The sequence below is a fragment of the Corvus cornix genome, chromosome 1A (assembly GCF_000738735.6).
Source record: "Corvus cornix cornix isolate S_Up_H32 chromosome 1A, ASM73873v5, whole genome shotgun sequence".
Classification (NCBI taxonomy): Eukaryota; Metazoa; Chordata; class Aves; order Passeriformes; family Corvidae; genus Corvus; species Corvus cornix.
In genome coordinates this window covers 60,243,371-60,258,175 of record NC_047057.1, presented here as the reverse complement: position 1 = coordinate 60,258,175, position 14,805 = coordinate 60,243,371, and the positions used below count along the sequence as shown (strand labels likewise).

Genomic DNA, 14,805 nt, shown 5'->3' with positions numbered 1-14,805 from the left:
TGGGAGAGGACACTTCAGTGCTGAAAGTGCCAGCCTGGGGTTAGATTCCACCTCTTTCATAGCATCCTTGCTGCACCTCAGGCTGATCCATGTATGTCCTGTGTAAAAGTGGGGCAAACAGCACTTCCCCAGCTTGCTGGCCATGTAAATAAATGGGTAATTCTCTGGGCAAATATCTTAGTCTGGATTTCCTTTGATAATCCACTTCTGAGATGTAATGTGAGGGTGCATTGCATCTGATTCTCGTGTACAGGAAAGCAGCACGGCAGGGCTCTTGACTTGTGTGAAGTTCACCACACTGCAAATCTGCAAAAGCCTTGGAAGGAGGTCTCAGTGTGACTGAGAAGCTGCCCCAATAATCCCTTTGCTTTCTCATTTCTATTTTCCCCTGTTCTCTTTTTCTATTTTACATCATTGTGATGTTTGCCCCATGTATTAATCCCCATTTCATCTGCAGCACTATTAGAATGCCTGCTCCTCACACCTGCCCCTGAATCAAGGGATTTTGTTGTACCTTTGTTGTACATTGTAGCCAGATATATTCCACTGCCAGTGATGTAGTTCCCTATTTGTCTTCAGCTGCCTGTGGTTAAACTGAATATAAGACAGCATCTCTGGCAGTGTGAATTTGTAACCTGTAATACATCATATACAGCTTTTTTTCTGAAAATGGTAATTTTTGGTGATGAAACTGGATTTTTGCAATCACTTTCCAGTAGCAATTAGGCCAGATGGTTTAATATCATAACAGGCAGATTTTTAATAGCCTGGGTGTTGGTACTCAGCCTTGAAAAGCTGTGGGGCCATTTCATGATTGAGTTGACCCAGAGAGGGACATGACAGTGTCCAGGTGGGACACTGTGTCACTGTCAGTATTGTCAGGTCTTGATGTTGACAGATTGGTACAACAAACATGAAAAACACTTCAGAGCTGTTTCAGAACACTGCCATTATTTGTTTGTTCTTGTGATTTGGAAAAAACCCCAAACCATCTTTTTCCTGTCTTATTACCTTCTAGCATAGAGAAGTAGGAATCCCAACAGTTAATTCCTCATTTCTCCATCCTACGGCTGCCTTTTCTACTTTATTTCATGGGGGTGACACACACCTTGCTGTTTTCCACCAGTGGGCTGAGGCTTTTAGAGCTAAAGCTCACTCAGAGGGTTTAGGTGAGCAGCCCAGCTCACTTGTGGATAATGGGAACGTTGTGTCTGGCTCCCACAGATGACTGAAAATCTCTTGGGGATCTTCCTGCCTCTTTCAAAGCTGGCAGATTTGTTAGTTATAGACTAGACATTGTCCAAATTGAAATGATGCTGAGTTTTTCATGTAGAAGATTGCTGGTGCTGTTAAGGGATATTCTTTGAAATCTGTGGACATCTGTGTTTCTCACTGCATGCCTGGCAAGGTGTTAGTAACAAGGAGACAATGATGAGTTTGTTTTCTTTTTTTTCCCATTTATATTCTGTCTTTTTGCATTTTCTGAAGGTGGGAGAGAAGGAATTACTACTGCCTCTGTCGTTTCTAGCACCTGCTTCTGACAAATCTTTTGTTTAGCAAAGAATGAAACAAATACAGTTTCTTGGGTCAGTATATATAGGAAAACAGTTATATATGAATATATATATGAAAAAGTATATATATGAAACAGTTTCATGGGTCAGTAGGGAAATTATCTAGTGGCAGAATGTTTTTATTCCTCTAGTGAGTCCATCATCTTGTTTCATGGACCCACGATAAAGCATAAAAATCCTTGCTAGGCTATGTAAGTTTCTTTTTACTGCTCCTGGGCCTTGAGGCCAGCTGGTATAGATTTTGGGTCTCTGAATACTGTGTATCAATCCAACAGCCTGTATTTTTCTCTTGTTTTCCCTCTGGTTGTTGTTTAATGCCTCAGTAAACAGCCCTGTGATTGATTTAAGCTTCTGCTGAACCAAGGCTTGGAATCCTTAAGTACATGTCAAACTTAACTTTGCAGTGATGGAAGTTCCATTGTGCCAGGTAAAGCTTGGCATAAATGTGATTTTTGTTCTTAATGAATCCTAGCAAGTGTTGAGTGACTGTTTATAATAATGGTTTGTCTATTCATTCTAGGTTTGTGACCAAGCTACTGGAAGATCTCATTTTCTTTGTTGCTGATGTGCCCAATAACGGGCAAGAGGTTTTGGATGTGATCATTACCAAGCCAAACCGGGAACGGCAGAAATTAATGAGGGAGCAAAACATATTGGCTCAGGTATGTCCTACTGTGTTAATAACTTAACTGTATTTGCAAACGGATTGTAGGAGAGAGGGATGTGAGAAAAAGTTATTTTTGGGCAACTTGGCTTATTCCAGGTTGGGTTTGTGTGTGGGTTGGATTGGGTAGAAATGACACTACTTGGTCAAAGTTCATCTCTTGGCCCTTAAATCAGAGTGAAGCACAAGGGGCTGTAGAGGGCTCTTAATTTCATGTGATTCTGATAAGATTTAAGACCATGTTTGAGAGCAAACTGTTCGCAAAATTTGAGACAAACATGGAACACGGTCCCAATCCTCCAAGTGTTCCCCACACAGTGCCCTTATGGAGCTCTGACTTTGTTTGTGTGAGGGCAAACTAATGCACTTTTTGAGAAGAAAACTGAAAGAAATTTTAAAAAAGGGGAAAAGGATGAAACTGGACAGCAGCCAGTGTTGTCCTCCTTTTTCATCACTAAATTATCCAAAGTTAAGATATGTAACTAAACCTGAAGTTGGGGATAGCAGTAAAGAGAACGCAATGTCAGTTGAGTTGGTGGGAAATGTAAAGCTAACCCCAAATGCATAAAGCTGTGATGTCTCAGATTGTGCCCCCACTTATGTTTAGTCAAGGCTGTTGTGCTGATCCTGTCAGAGGACATTTTCATTGACTGCTGTAAGTTCAGCAGAAATCTGGATCTGATTTTCACTCTCAGTGATTTTGATTTTGAACAGATATTCGGCATCCTCAAAGCTCCTTTTAAGGACAAAGGTGAAGGATCGATGCTGAGACTCGAAGACCTGGGTGACCAGAGATATGCTCCCTACAAATACATGTTAAGATTATGTTACAGAGTTCTCAGACACTCCCAACAGGACTATAGGAAGAACCAGGTCAGTGGTATTGAGGATAATTTTCCTCCTGATTTCTATAATTATATATCCTGGGTTTGGCATGACTCTCTGCACTTACAAGTGGGATTCTGTGGTAATGGGGAAAGGCCTTTTTTTGTGTGTGTAGCTCAGTAGTGTGTGAATTGAAAGTTCAACAATGAATATCACAAGTTCACTTTGTACTTTTGCAGGCTCAGACTGAGATTGGGGTTCACTGCTTCATTCACGAGCTTTCTGTTATTAAAAATATGTTCTTGAAGCCTGGATTGTAAAGTGGGAAATCTGCAAAGCTGTCTGTTTCTCTTGCTTAAATATTTGTAGAGGGATGGCAGCGAGTCAGAGCAGAGGTTGTTATATCAGGTAGCCTGATTTCCCACTGCTGGAGACTCCCTGTGAGCAAGAGGTATTTCAGAACATGGACTAAAGGGACTGGAGATAAAAGCCTGAACTGCTGTGTGGCTTCTTTGTTTTCTTTCCAGTGTTTTACAGAAATATTTCTGTCCTGAAGGGAGAGAAAAGGAGGGAAGACTCAGGGAAAAAGCTTCTTAAACATGATAAAAACGTTTCAGTTTTTCATTTTTTTTTTAAAAAAGAGGTTGCTATTTCTTGAATTTTGTATGTATTTCCATGGATTCATTCCTTTGGTTTATGAAAGAATGAGAAGAGTTAGTCATCCCTAATATGGAATCTGTTTCTCAGGGTACATATTTTAGGTATTCAGAAGTTCTTTTGTTCAAGCCAGTTGAGGGAGGAAAGTTTTGTGCATTATTTTGATTGCTAACTGAGCTGGATGCCTCTGGTTCTAAGAGAGAAACCATTACTGCTCAGCAGGTCATCGTGGGAATCTTTCCTTTTTTCAGGAATATATTGCTAAGAACTTCTGCGTCATGCAGTCCCAGATTGGTTATGATATTCTGGCAGAAGACACCATCACAGCTTTGTTGCACAACAACAGAAAACTGCTAGAGAAACACATCACAGCTAAAGAAATAGAGACGTTTGTGAATTTACTCAGGAGAAATCGAGAGCCAAGGTTTGAAGTGGTCCACGTAGCATTTTGGCAGTAGCTGTGAATTGCATGCTATTCATTGCTTCAATGTATCTTTCTCCCTGTTTTGACCTGGCAGACAAAAAGCCCACCTGTGCAGAAGATATTAGAACTACCTGTAATTGTTGGAGTTTAACCATATCCACATTTTAAAACTAGAGCTTAGAGAAAAGAGGGCTTATACTTTACAGGACAGCTTTGAAAATTTGGTCTCAGTTCAGGTTGGGGCAAAGAGAAATGAAGACCATGTTTAATTTCTCCCAGCTTTGCAGCTCCTCTGTGAAACTGCCACTTGTGTTGGTTTCCCTGCTAATAATAATTTTACACACATGTCAATTTCTCTAAGCTTTTATTAATATCAGTTTTCCTGCAGGTTCTGATTCCAGGTCAGACCTGAAAAGGGCCTAGGACAGTGAAGATCCCATAAACACGTCTCCTAGAGCATATTTTGTTCCAAATTAAAAATTCTGGCCTTGAACTTCACTCAGCTGAATTTTTTTTTTAAATAAGCTTCAGGTCAGAATATAAAAGAAAAGGATTTCTTTATTTTTAAATGGAAAAAATCTCTTTATTATTGGATTTTCAGTTGTAAAATTAGCAAAGTAATATAAGAAATGAACGTACTAAAGGCCAAATATTGTCTTCTGTAATTGTGAATACCATTTTCCTGGTAGCAGCTAAGGATACTGCTCAAGGTCTTGGTGCTTCACTGCCTCAATTATTTTCTATATGCCTGTTTTACCTCACTTTGTAATCTCATTGCCTCTCCCATGCTCAGCTGGGTTGGGCTTGGTCAATATGAAGAGGAAACCACGGGATCAGCTCTGTCTCTGAAGGGTCTGTGTTTATTGACAATTGCACATCACATTTTCTTGTGGTGGAAGAATTGGTGCCATACCCACATCATACAACTGCTGTGTATCCACTTGTTTGAGGAGTTCAGGAGCAATAAATGTTTCAAAATTACCCCTTGCCAGAATGATGTAATCTGAACAGTAAAGACTTGATCTGATTTTCACGGAGAGTCTTGCAGATTTTTGCAGCACTGTTGGTGTGAGTGAGAATTGTGGAATTCTGCTCTAAAACACATGAGCTACAAAATTAAAAACCTTCCTGAGTTTTGGCTCCAACCAGGTGACTTCCCCAGATATGTATTTATGTGCTGTTTGCTTAATTTTATCTTTTTGATTGCTGTGCACTTTTAATTGTTGCCACAAAGCTTCACTTCAGTTATGGATATATTTTTTCCTAAGTCTACCCTAAAAATGCTGTCTGTACTCACCCCCTACAGTTCCCAGACTTTAGTGGGGACTGTGGTCTGTGCTAGAAGTTCAAACTGTTGGGTCCTTGAATGGCTAATAGCAGATGACCAGTTTGTACCTGGATTTCTAAGGAAGTGGAATATATGATCCGTGTGTGTATGCCTGCTCACATCTGCTCCCCAACCAGCTCTTGAGCACCTTGCTCAGTTTTAGCTACATCTGCTGGAGGAGTGGTGGGCTCAGAGATACTTAATTCCTATGAATATCAGGGAAAGAGGAAACTACATAGAGGGAAGAGGCCCTTTTTATATACCAGTGTGTAAATGGCTGCAATATGGATTACTGTTACTGCACACACAGCAATCCCTGAAAAGAGACAAACCCAGGTACCTATTGAATGTCCCAGCTGTGAGGAAAGCCTCAGCCTGAACCTTGTTAAACATCAGAAGACCTAAATTTGAGAGACAAATTCATAGGAAATTGAATTCCCTGCAAAGCTTTGTTCTTTCTGCTTTACCTCTTTGAATGCAGAGTCCTGTCTGCAGGTCCTGACAAAGCAGCACTCTTCTCTGGTAGCCCAGCATTCCCTGGCAGTGTTCAAGGCCAGGTTGGATGGGGCTTGGAGTAACCTGGTCTAGTGGAAGGTGTTGTGAGTTGCAAGAGTATGAAGTGGCAAAGATCATATGTTGATAAATACCATGATACAGAGTCCCACTAGTCTACCCATCCTCTAGTGCTGAGTGCTAGAGATTTCTACTGCAGTTCTCCAGTAGTAGTTTAAGTCTCATGTTCTGCTGCATCTGTGGTTTTTTGACTGCAGATTCTTGGATTATCTGTCAGACCTGTGTGTATCAAACACCACAGCAATACCAGTAACTCAGGAACTCATCTGCAAGTTTATGCTGAGCCCAGGGAATGCTGACATTCTCATCCAGACCAAGTGAGTATCTGTAATCAGAACATGCAACAATTTTGTTGTCTGCTCTCTTAAATTCCCAGCACTTTACTCATGGCTCCACTGTGAATGGTTTTTGTTTGCAGGCTGGTTTCAACCCAAATGGACAATCCCTTGGAATGCCCAGTTATCTCAGATGACATTGATGAAGAGGAAGTGTGGCTTTACTGGATTGACAGCAACAAGGAACCTCATGGCAAAGCCATCAGGCATCTGGCTCAGGAGGCAAAGGAAGGCACAAAAGCTGATTTAGAAGTTCTTACCTACTACAGGTAAGACTGCTTATTCAAACGGAAGAAAATGTAGTCTCTGAAGACCCCCAGTGCTGTTCTTATCCAGTTCATTTGCCAATATCAAAAAAGGAAACCCGGTCAAGCCAGAAACTGAGATTAAAAGTTCATTTCAGGTTTTTCTTGTGGGAGTCATCACAGTCTCTGCTGTCTATTCCAGGCAAATCTTGAGTTTCCTTTGCTCATCATGTCTCTTTGTGTCTATTTTTTATTTTGCCTCTTACCTTTTATTTATTGCGCTTTAATTTAAGGTTGTGCTGCCCTGGAAGCAAGGCACGCTCTGAGGACAGAGCGTCCTGAGTGTCTCAAGGATTAGGGAGGAAATGGGACCACGGAATAATGTTTTCTACTAATTGAAAACAAATAGTTTTTAATGTCAAGTTGCTCCCTTGCTTAACAAAGTCACTCTTGTTATTTTTCAGGATTTATATCAGAAAGGCTCACAACAGGCTTGTAACATGAGATTCTGAGGTGTGTTCTTTCATTTCCAGCCGATTTCCTTGAATACCACATTATTGCCTTTTTTTAAGGTACCAGCTGAACCTCTTTGCAAGAATGTGCCTGGACCGCCAGTATCTCGCCATCAACCAGATTTCTGCCCAGCTGTCAGTAGACTTGATCCTCAGGTGTATGTCTGATGAAAGCCTCCCCTATGACCTGCGGGCTTCCTTCTGTCGTCTGATGCTGCACATGCACGTGGACAGAGATCCTCAGGAGTCTGTGGTGCCTGTCAAGTACGCCAGATTGTGGACTGAAATTCCTACCAAGATCACCATTCATGAGTGAGTTGCAAGTGTTTCAAACTAAAGTACAAAAGCTCTTTGTAGGGTTAGTCTCAGAACAAAGCAGTTGCAAATGTCCAATGTCCACAAAACGTATGTGAGAAGGTATTTTGTTGCAGAGCACAGAACTATTAATTATTGTTACTCTTGGAGACTTCCGTGGGCAGCTTTCAATCATTAAATATTTAAATTTTATTTTTCCCTATGTTCTTTTATTGAACAAGCTGGGGAAGATGGAATGGTCTTTCCTCAGACCAGCTGCACTCCACGTAATCCAGTTGTGTCTCACAGGACAGGTTTGCTAGGCTGTAACTTGGTTTTATACCTCAAGCTCAGCAGAAAGCCACAGCTGGGAACCCAGAATTAAGATACAGCTGCTGTCCAGAAAGAGCTCACAGAGGCTTTGGCCTTCACTCAGTAAAGTACTTAAGCACGTGTTAAATTTAATTTTAGAGAAAGGACCATTGATTTCAGTGGAAACCCTCTCTGGCTCCACTGATTTGATGGAGCAGCAGCACTGGGATGCTCTCAGCCAGGGAATATCTGGCTGGAGAGATAGAGGAAGAAGCACGTCAGCGTAGCAGGCAGTGTTAGTGCCCTTGTTGAATTGCCACAGCAAGACTTAAGAGTCCTATCTGCCACAAGAGTGGTATTATCCTGTCTATGTTTTTCCCATTCACTTCAACCCTTCCTGGTACTGTTGGAGGGAAGGTTTGTGCATCCACTTTCCATATCTACAAAGAGCTGAACTGAGTAGTTTCAGAGGATCATGATCGGTTTGTTTTTCCTTTAGTGACAACTGATCCTGATATTAGAGGTGTTTAATTTTCCTTCTTTCTGTGCCTTGTATTGTAGGTATGATTCCTTCACTGACTCTTCAAGGAATGAAATGAAGACAAAGTTTGCACTAACAATGGAATTTGTAGAAGAGTACTTGAAAGAAGTTGTGAATCAACCCTTCCCGTTTGGAGACAAAGAGAAAAATAAACTTACATTTGAGGTACTTCTCAGCTATCTGCATCCTACTTACAGTATTCCTCACTTCAGATAAGTTGACATTGTTTTTTTCAAAATAAAGCCAGTTGCAGAATAAATGTTGGTGTAAAATAGCCTAAAGAAGCACTTGTTCCTAATTCCAGTGTTCTTGGTGATGCCTGGTTCTTGTCTGCTGTGTTTTTCCAGCCTTTCCTTCCTTCTCCTGAGGTGATTGGATTTCAGTGGAGGGAGAGGGGATTTGTGGGGGGGTGAATGGTCATATTCCTGTTCTTTGTACATTAGTGAAATAACTTGTAAGGATTCTTCAGTATTAAGTAAGTGCTGTTTTCTGTGTAGGGAAACTTTAGATAGGCCTAGATTTTCTAGATTCAAATAGCAAAGAATAAAGGGGAAATGCTTACAGCTTTTATAGTTCTTCCTCCAGCCTACTTCTTTTTGTTGCTTTTGCCTCTGGTCACCTGAAATCACCTCTGTGCAAACTTATCACAGTCATCTTACTCTTCTGCTGACTTCCATCTTCCCTAAAGCTGCTGCCTCTTTAAATAATTTCTGGAGTATTTCTTCTTGATCTTACATATTTTCACAGATGCAATTGTATCCTCCCAAGCCTTCCTAAATCCTACCTTGGTTTTGCTGTCTGCTGTAACCTGACTGACCAACTGCTTTGTCTAATCCTGACAAACATTTAATGTCACTGGCCTCAGTCCAAAAACCAGTGGGAAGACTTGTGCCAGTTTGAATGCACTCAAGATCTGAATCTCTCTGGAAGCTGCTGTGTGAAATGCAACCGAAAACCACAAAGGCTGTCAGTACTTCCTTCATTTTTAATTTCTTTTTCTCATAGGTGGTACATCTGGCTCGAAACCTCATATACTTTGGCTTTTATAGTTTTAGTGAGCTTCTCAGACTGACCCGGACGCTGCTGGCAATTCTAGATATTGTTCAAGTTCCCATATCATCCTACTTCGAAAGGTTGAGCAAGTTTCAGGATGGAGGTGAGATAAGCAGCAAAGACTGTTATTCCAGTGGATAATTAGCTTTTTAAGTTGGAAATAATGTATGGAACTTCACATTATTCTTTCAAGGTTCTGTATTCACACATAAGCCCTCCTACAGGAATGCATTGCAGGGGACATTAAGATGATCAGCTAAAAGGGAACCTTTTTGAACAGAGCTGCATCCTTCATGACTTGTGGCTACTGCATTGGGGTTGCTCCTCCTTTGCTTATCTGGAACTTTCAAATTTGGTTCTAAAGCTCAGTGCCTGTTGCACTGAACGTCCTGAGGAAGTTCAAGCAGCATTTGCCTGGGCACAGGGATTATGGTGGCTTGTCTGTGGCACAGGTGTTTGTTAGTCTTCTTAGCACTTCACTGAAAGGGAGAATGAGATGGTCCTGGACCCACAGTGGCAGAAGTAGCTGATGGAAGTCCAGAGGAGGCCATCCTCTGCCTGTGTTTGTCATCTTAGAATATTCTTTTTTGAACCCAGACCACAGTGCCTCTCTGACAACCCCAGGACTATTCTGTATGTCCCACTGCCTTTTCTACCATGGTTTAAAACTGGGTTGAAGAATGAGCATACCAGGAAGATGCTGAAACATAGCAGTTCAGTTTTCCTGTGTGAGTGGAAGAGAGGTGTGACAGTCGTGTGGGCTGAGGGTCCCAGAGACTGACTGATGGCAAATTCTGTTTTAATATGTAGCTGATGTTGCCAGCCAGCTGGCTCACAGCACCAAAATGGATGAGCTGTCTTGTTGGAAACAATTATTTTGTGTTTTCTCTGGGAGGCCTTTTCCCAGCCTTGAGTTTTCTAATCATCATTTTGCTCAGTCACTCCCACAGATGCCCTGCAGGAGTGTGCTGTCCTTCACAACTTTTTTCTTCTTTGAGGTTCATATACTCTGGAGAGGTGTAGACTGTCATTGTCATCTCTGAACCAAGAAGTCATATGCTTGGTTCTCTTGATCTTCCCTCCATCGCTGCCAGACTTTACTGAAACCCTCTGGAAGTCTTTCCTGCAATGCAGTCCACACCAAGTCATGCTGTAGCTGGCTGCAGTCCCTCCTCAGCACTAGAGAAAAGACAGTATGCCCAGACACTTGGAATTATGTTTTCCTTTTTTGTCCCTGAAAGACTGCATTGCAGACTCTCTTCTTAAATGGCTCTGGACACAGTTTGACTCCAGATACAATCTTGGCATATTGGCAACATGGGACATGCAGATGTGGTTCTTCTGCTTAGTTCTCACTCTGCCCAAGCCTTTAATTCTGATGATACATCTTGTTCAGTGTTTTTACTCACATTCATTACCCATAAAATCATGTTTTGTCCCTAATTCCCTTTTATTTCTGTTGAAGGCTTTCCTTTCAAGCTATGTAAGAGAGGAAGGAGCCACCCATTAAATGCAAACAGACCTGCTCTCAGTTATATGAATTTCCTTAGCAGTTCCATGCAAATCAATGAATTTGCTTTGAAATAAACGAGTGTGAAGGAATGCTGCAAATGGCACCACCATGCAAATGGAAGCTCAGTAGCCTTTTTATTAATGCTCAACCATGTACTGGAGCCTTGTTGGAAACTTTTTGTCAGAAACGTGGTTTTGTCTCATGTTCTTTCAGCAAAAAAGGCACAGAACAAAGGTGTGATTTTTTTGATTAGCTTCAGCCTTTATACAGATCATTTAAATTTCTTTCCTGCTTGTAACTGTCTCCATGCCTTTCAAACACTGACCAGTTCAGGTCAGGATGTGACAATCTAGGGATGTTCTTTTGGTAATTACCTGTGAGTTGTTTTGGTTTGTTTGGTTGGGATTTTCCCCCTTTTTCTACTAACTCTGTGTCTAGAAAGCCCATTGCTTTGGAGAGGTTTTTTTGCTGGTGCAGACTGTTATCAGTCCTGTCTGCAATCTTACAGGAGTCTGGAGGTATTGGCTGTGCTATCTAGGCTTAAGAACAGGCACTGAAACTTTGCTGTGGCGAGACAAAGTATTTTTATGTAGAAATAGCTGTAAGACTTCCTGGAGAGGCCTTCTACAGTCTTTGTAAAAGAAAAGGATGTCTTTGGATGGTCAGCTCTTTTCTTCAACCTCCCTTTTCCTTTCTGATTGAGAAGATATAAACCACATAAATGGTGCATTCACTTTGCACTTGAGGCAGAATGATCCTGAATATTTAACTGCTGTGTCTGAGCACCTTGCCTTTCCTCCTGCTTTCCCTAGAGGTGCAAACTCACCTACCCACGAGCTGTAAAGACACATGTGTCACAAGGATGAAGTTTAAGCAATTAAATAACTCCTATTCACTATTTTTGAGCATCCAGCTCATAGAACTTCATGTTCAAAGAACATATTTCACATCCGAAAATCACATTACTCAAGCACAACAGGGGAGCACTTTTCATTAAGGAGAACCACACAAGAATCAACCAGCATCCCTTTAGCTGCACATTGAACCACTGAGGGGTGGTGCTGGGCTGGGACTTCTGGGCCTCTGCATGTGTTGGACTGTAGATGATCCTAAGGGTGAGTCTAGAAGTAGGGGTGTTGCCTAGGTCATGTGGAGTCTGGATCCATCTTATCCTGGGGATCCTGAGGAATGAACAGGCAAGCATAGAAATTGGTCTTGGGAATTTTTCCTAGATCTCCCCTCACTCTGAGACTAAGGACTGTCCACCATGCAAAGCTGTAGGTATACACTGGTTTTCAATTTTATAGTAATTATAAGACTATACACCAAGGGTTTCCCTTCCCTTTTTACACAGATATCCTCTCTTATAAAACTGTGTTGCTCAGAACATGTTAGTTGTTTTATTAGATACCTGTCCTGTAGATATTGTCTCTTTTAATTTATAATACAGGTCTCTTAGGCTTTTAAAAAGGATTAAAGTAGAAATTATCTCAGTCTAGGCTTTTTTAGATTTTGGAAAATGTGATGGCATTTGCTAAACTTAGAATGGTCTGTCGATTTTTTCCAGCAGATGTTTTTTTATTCATAAATTCCATTAAATATAGACAGATGGATTGTTCCCTGACCTCTCTCAGGATGGTGGGAGCCCTCTCTCCAGTCAGGTAGGGGTGAGGGTGAGTTCTTGCCTTTAGAGGAAGTCAGATTCCACTCTCCCATATCCTTCCAGACTGCAGCATCCTCTCTGGCAGGTCCAATGCTTATAACATTCATTAACATTCATACCAAACCTTTGCAGAATATTGCAGGTAGGTGTCCCTCCAACACATTGTTACTCTAGGGATGTGCAGGTTGACATAGCTCCTTTTTAAAGAAAAAATAGCTTCCTTCAGTTGCAAAAATCATTACATTCTTTAAGCAAGCAAACAAAAAGATAAGATTGTTTCTGTTGTGATTTTGTGTATATATTGTGAATGTATGGAAGTAAATGATTAATTTTGGAGTTTACAGAAGTTGTGGGGATTTGTTTGGGTTTTTATGTTTGTTTGTTGGTTGCATGTTTTTTAAAGCTTCCAGTCAGGGATCACAAATGTCTAGGCATAAGCTTTAATTCAGTAAGAACATGTATTTCATTCCTTGAGCTTAGAGCTTTGAAGTGTAGCTCTAGACTCTGGTTTTGACAAACACTGAAAGCCAGTCATGATGCCTGAGACTGACAGTTTATTGGTATAAACAAATATGTTTAAATTTTATCAAGCATTAGGGGCGTGATCCTGTAAATCTTCTGTAGAAAAAGTGCTACTGAATACCAGCTTAGGTTCTGTATATTTTAATTTTCATCACTATCTAAGTGTAAATTTGCATAGATTGATAGTAAATGTATATTTAACAACAAGATTTTGTCAATAGTTATGCCGATTCAGAAATGCAGTTATTTTCAGGTTCTAAGAAAAATGACTTGAAAAGAGGTTTGCCCAAATGGATAAGTCATGTAATTCCTATTCTGCAGCTGCAGTAGATAGAAGGTAGCCCCTTTGTAGAAGTTAAGAATTTTGGTCAGAATCTATATATGTTACATGATAAGTTTTATATTTTAATTTTCTTAAAATGTATTGATTTCTGTGAGAAAATCAGTGCTGAATAAATCTGGGGACAGATGGGTTATGCTGGCTTTCCATTATTCCAGGTCAGTAGCAACAAAAGCTTCTAACATCTGATTCTGGTAATGTGAAGTCATAGGGAACTGGTGAGCTGGATTCCTGACTGGTTTGACCAGTCCACATTGTGAAAACTCTAGTCAGGAATCTGGGAAATATATTAATGATGAGTGGAGGAATGTGGTGAGTCTTGGCTGTGGAAAGCTTTCCTGGAGGTGTGCAGCTCAGAATTGAAACAACCAAATTTTCAACCAGCAGTCTTGAGTCTTCTTCCCTGTTTAATATTTATTTCTTAAGTACACCCACTTATGTCAGTAAAACTACTTGTTAAGTAAGGAATTATATATGACAAGTGTTGAACTGTTGAGGCAAGTCTGCAAAATGGGATGTATTTTTAGGCTTAGTGGAAGTTGCATAAAGACTTAATTAACCTTTAACTTTAAGATGTCCTTTTCTATCCTTTGCTTAAATTTGGAGCCACCTTGGTGGCTGAGGTAGTCCTTGATGTTTTCTGTGTGTTTCTCTGTCTTGGTTTGGCAAAGATTCTAAAAAGATCACAGAATCATAGCATGGCTTGGACTGGAAGGGACCTTGAAGATCATCTCGTTCCAACCCACCTGCCATGGGCAGGGACACCTTCCACTACCCCAGCTTGCTCAGAGCCCCATCCAGCCTGGCCTTGGACACTGCCAGGGATGGGGCAGCCACAGCTTCTCTGGGCAACCTGTGCCAGGGCCTCAGCACCCTCAAAGGGAACAATTTCTTCCTCATATCCAATCTAAACCTGCTCTGTGTCAGTGTGAAGCCATTCCCCCTTGTCCTGTTGATCCTTATATTATTGTAAATGTTAAGCCTTACTTCCTTTAGAAAGGTTAATTTTAATGCCACTGTAGGTTACTGTAACCAGCGTTAAATTTAGTGTGCATGTAGTTTTCATGTGTGACCTTATTTGATGAAGACAGATTGGGGAAAGTTGGCTAAGAAACATCTATGAGACAAGATCCTGTAAAAAGTAAGGATGTATATTTTTGGAAATTCTTATCTAGATTGCACCCTAAAAATGAATTGACTTGAAAATCTTGCAACTAACTTCTTTTTTTGTTTGTTTTGGTCAGTGTGTCTTAGCTTTGAATTATTTTTGTGGATATTTGAAGCTGTTTTCTGTTTCTTTTTTTTCCCTTTTAGATTCTAAAAAAATATATGGGGTATACAAAATATACTACCTGTATCCTTAAGAGGCATTTTTTTTCTTAAAGAGAAAATGAGGATTTCATTTAGTAGTGCTGTCATTCCGGCACCTTT

The 14,805-nt window shown here is 40.7% G+C and overlaps 1 protein-coding gene across 4 annotated transcripts in view; it reads left to right on the top strand.

Moving 5' to 3' along the window:
• Positions 1–14,805, top strand: part of ITPR2 (inositol 1,4,5-trisphosphate receptor type 2) — a 245,697-nt gene that overhangs the window by 68,545 nt on the left and 162,347 nt on the right. For all 4 annotated transcript variants that reach the window (XM_039570501.1, XM_039570499.1, XM_039570500.1 and 1 more), the window contains 8 exons: positions 2,095–2,236; positions 2,953–3,111; positions 3,972–4,144; positions 6,242–6,361; positions 6,463–6,648; positions 7,197–7,448; positions 8,304–8,448; positions 9,289–9,439. In XM_039570501.1, coding sequence (XP_039426435.1) covers positions 2,095–2,236; positions 2,953–3,111; positions 3,972–4,144; positions 6,242–6,361; positions 6,463–6,648; positions 7,197–7,448; positions 8,304–8,448; positions 9,289–9,439 — 1,328 coding nt within the window. The remainder of the gene's footprint in view (positions 1–2,094; positions 2,237–2,952; positions 3,112–3,971; positions 4,145–6,241; positions 6,362–6,462; positions 6,649–7,196; positions 7,449–8,303; positions 8,449–9,288; positions 9,440–14,805) is intronic.